At 50.7% G+C, this 13914-nt stretch overlaps 5 protein-coding genes across 5 annotated transcripts; 3 read left to right on the forward strand and 2 right to left on the reverse strand.

The window, feature by feature from the left end:
- The first annotated feature begins 159 nt into the window (after positions 1-159).
- BJX67DRAFT_354174 (RNA helicase aquarius) lies at positions 160-4741 on the forward strand. Its single transcript, XM_071029186.1, has 4 exons — positions 160-455; positions 509-609; positions 659-4141; positions 4212-4741. The coding sequence occupies exons 1-4, from the start codon at positions 220-222 to the stop codon at positions 4658-4660; spliced, it is 4269 nt and encodes a 1422-aa protein (XP_070885830.1). The 5' UTR covers positions 160-219; the 3' UTR covers positions 4661-4741.
- On the reverse strand, positions 4742-6135 carry BJX67DRAFT_354182 (PaaI family thioesterase). Its single transcript, XM_071029187.1, has 10 exons — positions 5972-6135; positions 5862-5902; positions 5781-5793; positions 5587-5652; positions 5493-5535; positions 5355-5426; positions 5248-5294; positions 5174-5192; positions 5002-5080; positions 4742-4943 (listed from the first exon to the last, which is right to left on the reverse strand). Exons 1-10 carry the CDS (start codon positions 5996-5998, stop codon positions 4874-4876), a joined length of 477 nt encoding a protein of 158 aa, XP_070885831.1. The 5' UTR covers positions 5999-6135; the 3' UTR covers positions 4742-4873.
- A 28-nt stretch (positions 6136-6163) lies between these two features.
- On the forward strand, positions 6164-8089 carry BJX67DRAFT_354193 (TFIIH/NER complex subunit TFB2). The gene is made up of 3 exons (XM_071029188.1): positions 6164-6379; positions 6447-6534; positions 6606-8089. The coding sequence occupies exons 1-3, from the start codon at positions 6256-6258 to the stop codon at positions 7825-7827; spliced, it is 1434 nt and encodes a 477-aa protein (XP_070885832.1). The 5' UTR covers positions 6164-6255; the 3' UTR covers positions 7828-8089.
- A 379-nt stretch (positions 8090-8468) lies between these two features.
- BJX67DRAFT_117859 (AP-2 complex subunit alpha) lies at positions 8469-11751 on the forward strand. Its single transcript, XM_071024402.1, has 4 exons — positions 8469-9081; positions 9137-9471; positions 9529-11456; positions 11505-11751. Exons 1-4 carry the CDS (start codon positions 8630-8632, stop codon positions 11661-11663), a joined length of 2874 nt encoding a protein of 957 aa, XP_070885833.1. The 5' UTR covers positions 8469-8629; the 3' UTR covers positions 11664-11751.
- On the reverse strand, positions 11752-13127 carry BJX67DRAFT_117853 (YggS family pyridoxal phosphate enzyme). The gene has a single exon (XM_071024401.1). It carries the CDS (start codon positions 12677-12679, stop codon positions 11840-11842), a length of 840 nt encoding a protein of 279 aa, XP_070885834.1. The 5' UTR covers positions 12680-13127; the 3' UTR covers positions 11752-11839.
- Between the last annotated feature and the right edge of the window lie 787 nt (positions 13128-13914).

Genomic DNA, 13914 nt, shown 5'->3' on the forward strand with positions numbered 1-13914 from the left:
ACGACTGTACAAGGTCAGGCCGTCTTGTCGTTGGAGCTTTTCGGGAGACGAATGGTGCTGCGGCTCCACAAGATTCTTGTGCCCCAATAGGAGATGGTGCTGGGCGCGCGCCTGGAGCTTTCTCAACTCCGGTCGAGCGTAATCAACCACAAGCGCAAATTCATATCGAGAAATCGGGCGCGTCTGTGAAGTACCTTTGGGAGATTTTAACCTCGAGGGATGGGTCGCCAGACACAGCATGCCATGGCGCACGGCCTCGATTCCAGACCGACAGTCGAGGACTTCCGCGACGATAATCCCTGGGTGGAACTGGCCAAAACCCACTGGCTCGGAAGGTCAAATACACGCAAAGTGAAGCACGATGTGATCAAGAAGGATATTTGGGATCCGCTTGAAGCCTCGAACTTCAGCTTTCGTTCGCTTCTTACTCTGGAGAATCTAAACGTTCTTGAAAAGTATGCGCTGCTTCTCTGTCCGCCCCGGTTTCAAGTTGCTGACCTCCGACGAGATTTCTCTGGCCGACATACACGGAAGACGCCTCGAACTACCATGTCCTGCTGATAGCATTGATCGTGAGCGTCAAACAAAGAGAACATTTGCCAATATGGGGTATGGTCAGGCGCGCCCGAACATCGAATATAGAGCTGACAGCCACTAGATATCTTTTCAGACCGTCCCGATGATTTTTCCAACCTTTTTCACCGCATTCTTTCCATGAGTATCGATCAGTCGCTTCCTACCTTCTCACGGCTTTCGATTCTATCGTTCATGATTAGCGCGTTTCAATCGCTCGAAAATGTTTTGATCCGAAAAGAATGCGCTCCTTTGGTTTCTATATCCATTTGGCACAATCTTCACAGCGAGGAGGCTAGGGAACACGTACTTGCGAAAGCTCCAAATCTGAAAAAAGCATGGAGGGCCGCGGCGAAACGCTACGACTCCGGCGACGAAACAACCAAGGCGAAATTGCGATTTGAGCGATCGTGGCTCTACACTCTGCTTCTGGATTTCTTGCGGAGATTGAACGGACCCGAGAAGGACCAAACAGACAATTTGCGATACTGCGAACGGTTTCTTGAATTTCTCATTGATCTAGAAAGTCAGCTACCTACAAGGCGTTATGTGAACACTTTGCTGAAGGACCTCCACCTCCTGCCCGTTATTCGCCTGTCTCAGATGTATCGTTTGGCGGACAACGCGCTTTTTCGAGACTTCTATAATCTCCTGAAGCATTTCACTGGATTTGCGATAAACGACTATACTGGAGAGGCCCTGTCATCTCAAGCAATGTATGACGCTCACTGCCAGGATTTGGCGCAGCTACAAAGGACTTGTATGAAACATTTCAAAGATAAGTTGACTATCCTAGCTTTATCGAACTACGGTTCCATAGAGCAACGGTCCGAACTCGAAGGGCAGTTGTCTTCTCTCGAAGACTCAGAGTTGCAGAGTTTGTGCTCCCACCTAGGGTTCCGAACAGGTTATCCCAAACAAGCGAACGTCACATCCGATCGCCCTCTACACATGGAGGCGCTTCTTTCCTTCTATGAACGGACGATCTCATTCCAAGAAGCTGCATCTCATCTCGGCGTTGTTCCTACGGAAGAAAGTCTCTACGATCCATCATTGCTCCGAAATGAGCTTTATGATGGCTCCAGGCCGCTGGCTATTCCCAAGCTGAACCTCCAATACCTCAGCCTTGGCGATTTTCTGTGGCGTTCTTTCCAATTATACCGCGCAGAAGCATTCTTCCAGATCCGCAAGGACATGGAAGCAATTGTTAAGCGAATGCAACCACGCTTCAGTCAGGATGGAAAAACTCTGACATTCGATGGGTTTTCTCGAATGGCAATTCCCATCTCAAAACCTGCCATAATCGAAGTCGCGCCCCCCAAGGTAGGGTCGGCCAACCCCGCTTTTGTGAGGGCTGAGATTACCATTGAAGTCGGGAGATTGGCGGAGAGTGTCCGACTGGAATGGGACTCGCTTCGTCCTGATGATGTTGTCTTTCTCTTGGCTATTCAAACCGAGAGCGCGGGTAAAGTCGGATCGAGGGATGTTGGTTCCACCAAGGTGCCGGGCATAGCACATCTAAGGACCGCTCATATTGTACAACTCCTCGATGAAAATGGCCGTCCGCTGCGCGAACCGATATCTGGTCAGACAAACGGATACAAATCTCGACCTCGCATTCGGAGAATCCTGGTCAACTTAGACCCATCTGCCTTCAGAGCGGATAAGAATCGCACTATGCAAGGGAAACCTGACATCTACCCGCTGATCAACGTTATTGCGCGGAGAAAAGGGAGGGAGAACAATTTCAAATCCATCCTCGAGACCATGCAAAGGCTAATCGTATCCGACATTACCCTGCCGCCATGGATTCAAGATATCTTTTTAGGTTATGGAGATCCTGCTGGAGCTCGCTACACAGAGTTGCCTAACCGACTTAGATCAGTGGACTTTAGAGACACATTCCTGGATTGGCAGCATTTGATTGAAAGTTTCCCGGGCTTGACTATTGAGCCTTCGGGCGATGCTACATCAAGCTTCCAGCCACCCTACGTTCTTGAATATGTCGAAGATTCTCCTCAGGCCTTCCTCTCGGGTACGTCGAAGAAGCGACGGAGAGAACAGTCAGCCGAAGGATATGCTGTACCCAAATCACTACGTGTCTCTACGTACAAGCCCCCAAATCCGGGCCCGTACCCGGTGGATGCTCCAAAGCTCAACGCCGTGCGCTTCACTCCGGCCCAAGTCGACGCGATCGCTTCGGGAACGCAACCAGGGCTCACAGTTATCGTTGGGCCTCCAGGAACCGGGAAAACTGATGTCGCGACCCAGATTATTAATAATATCTATCACAATTTTCCACACGAGCGCACGCTACTGGTGGCGCACAGCAACCAGGCATTAAATCAGCTGTTCCAGAAAATCGTTGCCCTGGATATCGATGAGCGCCACCTACTACGCCTCGGTCACGGCGAGGAGGAATTGGAAACCGAGTCCAGCTACAGTAAATATGGCCGTGTTGAGTCATTCCTCGACAATCGAAACTACTTCCTAGCGGAAGTTACTCGCTTGGCGGCTTCGATTGGGGCGCAAGGCGCACATGGGAATTCCTGCGAGACCGCAGGCTATTTCAACACAGTTTATATCAAACCTGCGTGGGCCAAGTTTTGGGATATTGCGCGTGCTGAAAATGCATCTACGGAAGATATCATCTCCGCCTTCCCTTTCGACGAATATTTCTCCAATGCTCCGCAACCTGTATTTGATACTGCTGCGCCAAAGGAGACAGTGATTGATGTAGCAGAAGGCTGCCAACGTCACATCGATAAGATCTTTTCAGAGCTAGAAGATATTCGCCCTTTTGAGATCCTGCGGCAGCCAAAGGACAAGGCCAACTACCTTCTTGTAAAAGAAGCAAGAATCATTGCAATGACAAGTACACATGCGGCCATGCGCCGCCAGGAAATCGCAGATCTCGGGTTTCATTACGACAATGTTGTTATGGAGGAAGCTGCGCAGATTACTGAAATTGAAAGCTTTATCCCCGCGGCTTTGCAGAGTATGAAGAGTGGCCAGCTCCCCCTGAAGCGAGTAGTTTTGTGCGGTGACCACCTTCAGAATTCCCCTATTATCCAAAACATGGCCTTCCGACAATATGCTCATTTCGAGCAAAGCCTTTTCCTTCGTCTTGTAAGACTGGGGGTTCCCGTTATCACCCTTGACCAGCAGGGTCGTTCCAGACCCAGTATTGCAGAGCTATTTCGATGGCGCTACCAGAACCTTGGGAATCTACCCATCGTCGAGCATGCATCGGAGTTCAAGCAGGCAAACGCTGGGTTCCAATTTGAGTACCAATTCATCAATGTCCCCGACTATCAAGGCACAGGGGAGCGCGAGCCGTCTCCTCATTTCATCCAGAATCTTGGCGAAGCTGAGTACGCTGTTGCTATTTTCCAGTTCATGCGACTTATTGGCTATCCCGCGTCGAAGATCTCGATCCTCGCTACCTACGCAGGGCAGACAGCGCTCATTAAGGACGTTTTGAACCATCGGTGCGCCAGGAATGCTCTATTCGGGGTGCCGAAGATAGTTACGACGGTAGATAAGTACCAAGGAGAGCAAAATGATTGTAAGTGTCCTCGACTTTTCATATACCTCGGTCTTCCGACGAACCCATAACTGATAGAAATATTCGCCAGATGTCATCCTTTCCCTTACGCGAACTCGCACAGTGGGATATCTACGCGATGTACGTCGGCTGACAGTAGCATTATCACGTGCTCGTCTTGGTCTCTACATTCTTGGCCGTCGTGAGGTCTTCGAGTCGTGCTACGAATTAAAACCTGCATTTGACCTGCTCTTTCAACGACCCGACAAACTGATGCTTGCCCCTGGGGAGATGTACCCAGCTAGTCGGTTAGTCGGTGACGAGGTCCAAGGCACCACGATGGAAGGCGTCGAACATCTTGGGCAGTATGTCTTCGAGATGACCCAAGCCAAGGTCAAGGCCATGGGTGAGCAGGATGGGGTCATTGACGAAACGATGCCAGATGAGGAGGGTGGCTTGCTTGAGGATGCGGATGAGGTCATGCTTGGAGCTGATGAGGGGGGTGATGAGGATCCATTACACGAACATGTATTCGCTTAGATACAAATAGTAAAAGGTACGGGGCGCAAAATGAATTCTGGGCGTACGGGAGTATGCTTTCTTGGTGGCCTCTCGGATTATACTTTCCAGTCACAGTTATGGCTCTTCAATATTCCCCGAGATTCAACCTAAATAAGCTGGAGTCTCTAAGTCTACTCATAGATTTGTATGGTTATGTGATCTTCGGGCCGGGCCCGCTATACACAGTGTCTCTTACGACGGCTCGCGGTCCTTGAGCTCTTCAACAATGTTTTGAGGGTCTTTCCAAGCAAGGGCGACATACCTGTTGGCTCGTTAGTACCGCATACAGAAGTAGCGATAGGGAACCGAAGATTGTATACTTAGTGTGGCTCCCTCGGGCAAAGACATCACCTTTACCATTCGTAAACTTGATAGAGGTGTATGCGAGAGTCTTGCCGACTGTAAATGGGTTAGGGCAATGCTTCTCAGTCTGTAACAGCAGACTTATGGCGAGGGTCGTCCAGCGTTGTACAATGCCCTCTGGGAACGTACATTTGTCACAAGTCGCTTCCTGTTGCCAGATCAGCTCTACGTCTGGCAATGGAGAAATAAGGGGAAGAACATACAGCTAAAATCTTGTCGCCTACTTTTCCGCCAGAGCTGAGGTATGTCACTAGGAGGTAAACGACCAGATTTAGAGATCTACTTAAGCTCGTGGCTTGCTCTCGCTTACCATTCAGATCGGTTGACACGCCCGTAGCAAACAGTCCACGAGATGCAACGGCAAGGGAGCCGCCAAGGTCGACTTAAGAGAGTGACAAGTGAGTAGAGACGCGACTCTGGGGGGCAGTGTTTCGTACACTTGACTTACCCATACTAGCAATGGTGCCGCCATGGAGGATTTGCAGGCGGTTCTTGGAGGTTATCAGCAATTCCGTCTTACCGCATGGAAGGAAATAACTTACCGTATGCTCCTTTTGAATGTCTAGTTCAAAGTTCACCGTGCCCGGCCTCGCAGCGGTCACCCGGAGCTGGAGCCATATCCATCAGCCCGTTCCCGCGCTATATCCGGTGCTGTTGGGATATAGGGATAGAGGGATATTTGGGGTCTTGGATTAAAACGACTTTGTTTAGAGCCCTCGAGAATAATAAAGCTTACATTGTCTAGTAGCCTATGGGGCCGCAAGATGCCTCTGTTGAGCGGGGGGTGTCGTTGACGGTGGGCATGCTGTGTACCTACCGAGGCTCCAGCCCTGAGGTGGCTCGGAAAGACTGCCAAACCTTTTGTACGTGTCAGGAAGGGGGGTCCACAGCAAGGAACAGCAAACATAGCAAGTCAGTAAAACTTACAGATCTGACAAAGCGCAAGGCAGTCATTCTCAACACGACTAAGGATCAATGGCGGAGAGAAAGGCGAGGAGTTATGGAAGCTGGAGTATTGCTGAGAGATCATCGCCGCGGACTGCGCTTCGGGCCCCTTCGGTCACCGGAGTAAATATACGTCCTTGGCTAAAGCTTCATGCCTCTTTTTTTTGTCTTTGTCTTCTCTCACCGGCGTTTCTGCGCTATTTTTTTTTTTCTCGGATCGCACCATGCAGGAAAAGTGATAGGCAACTTACGCTTCCGAAGGCAAGATGGCGGCCGCCCCGTCCCGTCCCTTCGATTATCTCGAAAGCCTCCCAGGAACCGTGTTCTTCAAGCTCTATCAGCAGCCATCTACCGCTCTTGCTATCTTCAGGCGCATGCTGCCTGACCTGGGTATGTAGATATGTTGTGGTCGGCAATCTCAGTTCGATCTCAGTTAACCTTCCACCCCCTGCGATAGCAAAATGCTTCGTGATGGCGCTCCTGTATCTGAAGGACCCCATCCCTGCTGTGGACCTGGAAATCTGGGTGAAATCTGAGAGCCTGAAGTGAGTGAAGATATTTTAGATTCTACTTTTATATGCCGTTGGATTACTGACCGTCCTCAATTTTCTATTAGGGAACGAGATAGTGCTCTGTCAATTCTGGGGAGGCTGCATATCCTCTCAAATACAACAACCGCTGATAACGTTCGTGCCTACATGGTCACTAACCCATTTGCGGCCTCCCTTCGGCAAGCTCTCACGGGTGCCGAACAAACACAGTCCTTTGGAGTACTATCTCGAACATCAGACGAGGGGAGCACGTCTATTGGCAGCCTCGACGAATATGCGCGCCGACAGTGGGAGGGGGTGCTGGGATATATGGTTGGCACTAGTGGCCTAGGAATTCAACGTGATGCGAATTTGAGCAAAGGCGTAAAACAACTCCTCCAAGCAGGGCACCTGGTGGAAATAAGGGACCGCCGCGTTGAGATCACCCAAGACGGATTTGCATTTGTCTTGCAAGATGTTGGGACGCAAGTCTGGCATATCTTGATTCTCTACGTTGAAAGTGCTGAGGCCATTGGGATGGATAGCGTTGAAGTGCTCTCATTCATCTTTCTCCTCAGCAGCTTGGAACTCGGCAAATCGTACGAGAAAAGGCACCTGACGTCGAATCAACTTCGGACTCTGACAGATTTAGCCGACTTTGGAATCGTCTATCAGAGCTCACCTGAGGCGGGCCAATTCTACCCTACGCGTCTTGCAACTACCCTCACGTCCGACTCAAGTGCACTCAGCAATCCTATATCTGGAACCCTCTCCGGCCCGGGAGGTGGCTCTAACCAGCCCGGTTCCGGCTTCATTATCATTGAAACGAACTATCGTCTTTATGCATACACTTCCTCCCCGTTACAAATCTCTCTAATAGCACTTTTTACGACGCTAAAGTACCGGTTCCCTAATCTAGTTACCGGCAAAATTACCAGGCAGTCTATTCGCCGGGCGATCGAAATGGGTATCACAGCGGACCAAATCATTTCGTACCTTGCTACCCACGCACATCCGCAGATGCGTAAACACAATGTGTCGCGGTCAACATCTAATCAGACTGGAATTCCGCCGTCGGTTCTCCCACCAACTGTTGTTGACCAAATTCGTCTTTGGCAATTGGAACGAGACCGTGTCAAGGCGACGGCTGGCTTCTTGTTCAAGGACTTTGTTAGCCTTGCCGAATACGAGGCTCCATGCCGGTATGCAGAGGAGATTGGGGTTCTGATATGGAAGTCAGACCGAAAAAGAATGTTCTTTGTAACCAGACATGAACAGGTTGCAGCTTTTCTCCGGAACAGGAAATAAGTGGTTGAGACGGGAATCTCACTTTCATTGTGTTGGCTGAGTGTTGACTAGCGCAATATGGCCCCCATTTTTGCATTATTTATCGGCGTTTTTGGGATACTTCTGGGGTTTCTGGAACTGTAAAAAAAATGGAAGATAGAAAATTCACCGAGGGATAAATCTCGAATGCACTGGACCAAAGCTGTGTTTTGGTTCAGATATACAGACATGTTCTGGGGATGCACCGCCACAGCGTATCAACGTTGTTCCGCAGATCTCCGCCGGATCGGCCCCGGAAGTGGCTAAGCTCCCAGAAGGGGCGCGCCCTGGGAACAGCTGCAGTCTGTCCAACTGGAATGCTTGACTCTCCGGTGCCACAATTCCCGATCTTGACTTCAGGACCTCCTCTCGCAAATCTCTCCCTTATTCTATTCCTCGCTCAACAGTGGCGCTGTCTGTTAAACGCTGGCTATCCCCATCCTGGCGACGCTAGCTCCTGACTGGCGTCGAAGACACGCTTCCCGTTAACTTTGCGCCATGTTGTATGCGGCATAGAATTCCATGCACACTTTCGAAAGACAACACGAAGGAGACACAACACGAGCGATAGGATATGATTCTATAACTTAGTCCGACTGAGTGTACACTCCAACACGGTGTGAGAAGCCGCTCAAGACCACGACGACAACCGAATCCTCTCCTTGTTTTTCGCATTCCACCACGGCTTTCCTGGGTCCCTCTCTAGGTAGCTCAATTGTGCTACCGTATCAGTACGCGCCATTCAATCGATACCGCAACACAAGCCGGCGTATCCTGAGCCAAGATGCCAACTATGCGAGGCTTAGTCCAGTTCATCGCAGACTTGCGAAATGCGAGAGCACGCGAATTAGAAGAGAAGCGGGTGAATAAAGAACTGGCAAACATCCGGCAAAAATTCAAGTCCGCGAGTCTCGACGGGTACCAGAAGAAGAAATATGTCTGTAAGCTGCTATATGTCTATATCCAGGGTTACGATGTCGATTTCGGCCACCTCGAGGCTGTCAACTTGATCTCCTCCAACAAATTCTCCGAGAAGCAAATCGGTTACCTTGCCGTGACGTTGTTTCTCCATGAGGAACATGAGCTGCTGCATCTTGTCGTCAACAGCATTCGGAAGGATCTGCTGGATAACAATGAATTGAATAATTCTTTGGCTCTGCACGCGGTTGCCAACGTCGGCAGCCGGGAGATGGGTGAAGCCCTCTCAACGGATGTCCATCGGCTACTGATTTCTCCGTAAGCCATGTCCGACGATTTCGTATACTTGGGATCCGTCGCTGATTTGATTTAGTACTTCCAAAGCATTCGTGAAGAAGAAGGCGGCTCTCACCCTCCTCCGGTTGTACCGAAAATACCCTAGCATTGTCCAAAATACATGGGCGGAACGGATAATATCCTTAATGGATGACCCGGACATGGGCGTTACGTTGTCTGTGACGTCTTTGGTCATGGCCCTGGCGCAAGACAGGCCTGAAGAATATCGGGGTTGCTACGTCAAGGCTGCTCAACGGCTGAAGAGAGTTGTTGTTGACACTGATATTGCACCAGACTATCTCTACTATCGAGTTCCCTGCCCATGGCTTCAGGTTAAACTGCTCCGACTGTTGCAGTACTATCCTCCGTCAGGTAAACCATGTCCTTGCGTATAACTCCTGATATGAGCATCCAACTAACACGACGCAGCGGATAGCCATGTCCGTGATATAATCCGTGAGTCACTTCAACAGATCATGCAGATTGCCATGGATACACCAAAAAACGTGCAGCAGAACAATGCCCAGAATGCAGTACTTTTTGAAGCAATCAACCTTCTCATTCATCTTGACACCGAGCACACTTTGATGATGCAAATTTCCTCCAGGCTCGGGAAGTACATCCAATCCCGAGAGACGAACGTCCGATATCTTGGTTTAGAAGCGATGGCTCATTTCGCAGCAAGGGCTGAGACACTTGATCCGATCAAAAAGCACCAAAATATAATCCTAGGCTCACTTCGAGACAGAGACATCAGCGTTCGCCGAAAGGGTCTCGATTTGATCTACAGCATGTGCGACAGTACAAATGCGGCTCCAATTGTGAACGAATTGATGCGGTATCTCCAGTCCGCCGACTACGCGATTCGTGAGGAGATGGTCCTAAAGGTCGCGATTCTCACAGAAAAGTATGCTACCGATGCTCAGTGGTACATTGATGTCACGTTGAAACTTTTGTCCCTGGCGGGTGATCATGTCAGCGACGAAGTGTGGCAGCGAGTGATCCAAATTGTGACAAATAACGAGGAACTGCAAGCATACGCTGCTCAGACACTTCTAACCTACCTAAAGAGCGACTGTCACGAGAGTCTGGTTAAGATCGGCTGCTACGTGCTTGGGGAGTTTGGGCACCTGGTAGCCGACAACCAAGGATCAAGTCCTATAGAGCAGTTCTTAGCTCTGCAGGCCAAGATGATGACGAGTACCGACAACACACGCGCCATGATCCTGTCTTCATTTGTCAAATTTGTCAATCTTTTTCCTGAAATCAAGCCGCAGCTCCTACACATTTTCCATCTGTACAGCCATTCACCAGACCCGGAGCTCCAGCAACGTGCCTTTGAATACATGTCGCTGGCGACACTCCCAACAGACGACCTCCTACGAACAGTCTGCGATGAGATGCCTCCATTCTCCGAGAGGGCCTCGATCTTACTTTCTCGTCTTCACCAGAGAACCGCCGGCACAACGGAGAAGAAAACATGGGTTGTGGGGGGCAAAGATGCAAATACGGACGGAGCAGAGATCTTAATGGCGCAGAATACAGGTCTCAAACGAACGTTCACAACGATTGTCAATGGTACGCGGACAGGAACCAACGGAACGCCTAGCACGTCAAGCGCGTCAGGGGATCTAGCCGGACTAGACCTGAGTGCTTCGGCCACGCCACCGCCCCCTCCTCCCAATATGGCCAGTGCGGCCAACCTCTCTCCGGAATGGGAGATCGGATACAACAAACTCTACTTCATCGAAGAAGGTGTGCTTTTCGAGGACGCCCAGATTCAGGTTGGGTTACGGTCGGAATTCCGGGGCCATCTGGGAGTGGTGAAGCTCTACCTGAGCAATAAATCTTCCTTCCCTATCGGATCACTGACTACGACCGTGGATAATCGATCCGCCCCTCATCTAAGAATCGACTCCAAAAGCCTTCCCGAGCCCTCAGTCCCGGCCGCTGGTCAGACTCAACAAACGCTCTTTTTCGAGGCCAAAGGGCCGTTCTCTGACGCGCCTACAATTCGAATTTCCTATCTTGCGGGTGCACTTCAGGCATACACTTTGCAATTTCCGATATTGATGCACCGGTATATGGAGCCATCCAACCTCTCGGCGGAAGATTTCTTCAAGCGGTGGCGGCAGATTGGGGGGTCTCCATTAGAAGCACAGAACACATTCGGGCTTGTCGCGAAAGCTGGGGCTATTAATGAGAGCTTTACCAGGCGGATTGCGGAACAGTTCGGCTGGAAGCTTTTAGACGGGGTGGATCCCAACAGAACCAACATTGTGGGCTGCGCAGTGTATCACTCCGCGCAAGGGAAAACTGGATGCCTCCTTCGCTTGGAGCCCAATTATGAGCGCAAGGTAAGCCGGCCACACCCTCCAGACCAAATAACGCTGACATGTTTGGAGATGTATCGCGTCACAATCCGAGCTACACAGGAGGGGGTACCTCAGGCATTGGCACGACAGATGGAGGAGAGGCTGTCGCAAGGGCCGTTGTTGGAGAGGACATATACTCGCGAGCAGCCGAGAGGGATTAGTCCAAACGAGGACTTGACGGGCTATTAATACTGCATCTAGCGTCCGCACACTTTTTTCGACCGTACTATCAGCTGCCATTGCATTGAGATAGTTTGGTATGTATTTATTGATATCATTTAGAGTGGTACATAATTCTTTGAGCATGCAATTCCTTGCTGCACGTGCCCATGGAGAGATACACCTTCTTTCTCTTGCATCGCACATCATACAACCCTGGCTTGGCCCTTAGGCGGCCTGTCGCCGAAAATTGTCGTCCCAACCCGCACCTGATCACTCCCAAGGACGATTGCTCCCTCGAAATCCTCACTCATCCCCATGCTCAACTCCAACTGCGCCTCGTCCCCCTCCAACCCCAAAGTCTTGACCACCCTCTCCCTTGCTTCCCTCAAGCATAAGAAGTCCTCATTCTCATTTTCTGGTGTGGTCGCCTTCGACCTCGCAATCGCTCCAATTGTCATCAACCCTTGCAACCTCAACCGCGGACACTCCTCTCGAATAAACCGACATAACGCCACAACGCCGCTCTCAGGCTCAACCCCGGACTTGTTCTCCTCGCCCGAAGTATTAACCTGCACAAATACCCTCAGCCTCTCCTCACCTCCCAGCTCTTTTTCCCTCTCTCCCCATCCTTTATTCAGCAGAGTGGCCTTTTTCTCACTGTCGACGCTCTCAACGGCCCAAAGGCCCCGCGTATCCCTCGCCAGCGAAACGCACTTATTCGACTGCAGCCCGCCAATAAAATGCCATTTAATCGTCGCAGGAAGCAAGCGTGCCTTTTCCTGGAGCTCTTGCAGGTAGTTTTCGCCGAAGTGGAGGTGGGATGTTGGCGGATTGTGGAGGGCGAGTATGTCGGAGGCGGGCTTGAGCTTTGAGACGGCGACGAGGCGGACGGCGGCGGGTTTGTGGTCGAGTTCTTTGGGGACGGAGAGCTTGGTTGATGCGGTGGCTATGCGGGTTGTGACGGAGGTGAGCTTTGCAAGGAGGGTTGCTGTTCGGGCTGGGGAGGGGGGCATTATTTCTTGGGACGTCATATCCGACGTCATATCCGAGCTCTATTATTCCCCGTTTGGATACAGCGAAGGGAGTGTGAATTATTGCAGCAGGGTATATCGTGGGCTCTAGGTGCGGAGATTGGAGAAAATTGGAGGAGGAAGCCAAGACTCGTACATTTTGTTGGCAGGAACGGCGGGCAGCCTCGCCTTCAGCTACGATCGGTATGCCGCGAGATAAGTCATTGCTGGGGCCCGTGTGTATTATTATCAACAGGGATAGCGTAATTCGCTTGCTCATGAAGCTTCAGGCCCCAGGGAGGGAAATCATCCTCCGTTGCAAATCCTGCCAACTGGGATGACAAGTCATGTGACCGTGCGATCTGCCAGGCCCAAATGCGCTAACCAGAATAGGTCAAGTCCCTGAGATCCTCTTCCAAGTCCGGCCGAACCGAACAATCACCACTCGACAAGCCTTGAGCTGCACAGTGCTGCATCATCACTCAGCCTTGAAGATGCGGATTCCTCCTCCTTCACCAATGAGCGGCGGCGGCTGGGTCGAATGACGAGATCTGAAGCTGCGACCCTTCGGTCTCTGATTGTCTAATCGCCCAGGCCCACATCTCGATTTGGCCTCAAGGTGCGCATCTGCGTCCACCGACTCTCTTGGCCATGGTGTCTGGGAATACAGTCAGAGAAATACAAAAAGCGACATTTTCGGCTTGAGCAGGGGTAATTGTTCTTTTTTTGTCCTTTCTTCTTACTCTCATGAGTCAGCAGCGCTAAATGAAACCCTCAACAGCAGTTGCAGAGCCATTCATTCAACGGCGCCTAGAAAAACACAAGCCTTTGTCTTCTAGGCAATGCCAAAACAGGATTGGCCGCTCTAAAGAAAGAAGAGGCCGAGAGACAGGAATCAGTCCAGATCCTGGCGAATTCTCACAAATCAGTCTGCAGTGGTCGGTGAACAATAAAAGTGGGTGGTTCTTTGACGCCAGCTGAACTCCACAGAGCTTTATCATGTTCATCACTGGTTCCTGTCGTGCTGACGTCAAGCACTCTCTGATTCTTTTATATTGTGCCTGCCTCTCCCACTGTTCCTGTCTCCCTGCCTCACTGTCTCACTGTTCGCGACAATTGAAGCCCTCCGATTTCCTCTCTCATTGTCCGGCCTGTCCTTTGTCGGCGGTTGTTCCTGCCTCTTTCTCTCATACCTCTAGCCTGTTTTAAACCATCCATCTTCTGTGTTTAAATTAAATTCATGACCACGAGTTGATCAGTTTCTTTCC

The sequence above is a fragment of the Aspergillus lucknowensis genome (genome assembly GCF_044049455.1).
Source record: "Aspergillus lucknowensis strain CBS 449.75 chromosome Unknown BJX67scaffold_22, whole genome shotgun sequence".
NCBI classification, from domain to species: Eukaryota; Fungi; Ascomycota; class Eurotiomycetes; order Eurotiales; family Aspergillaceae; genus Aspergillus; species Aspergillus lucknowensis.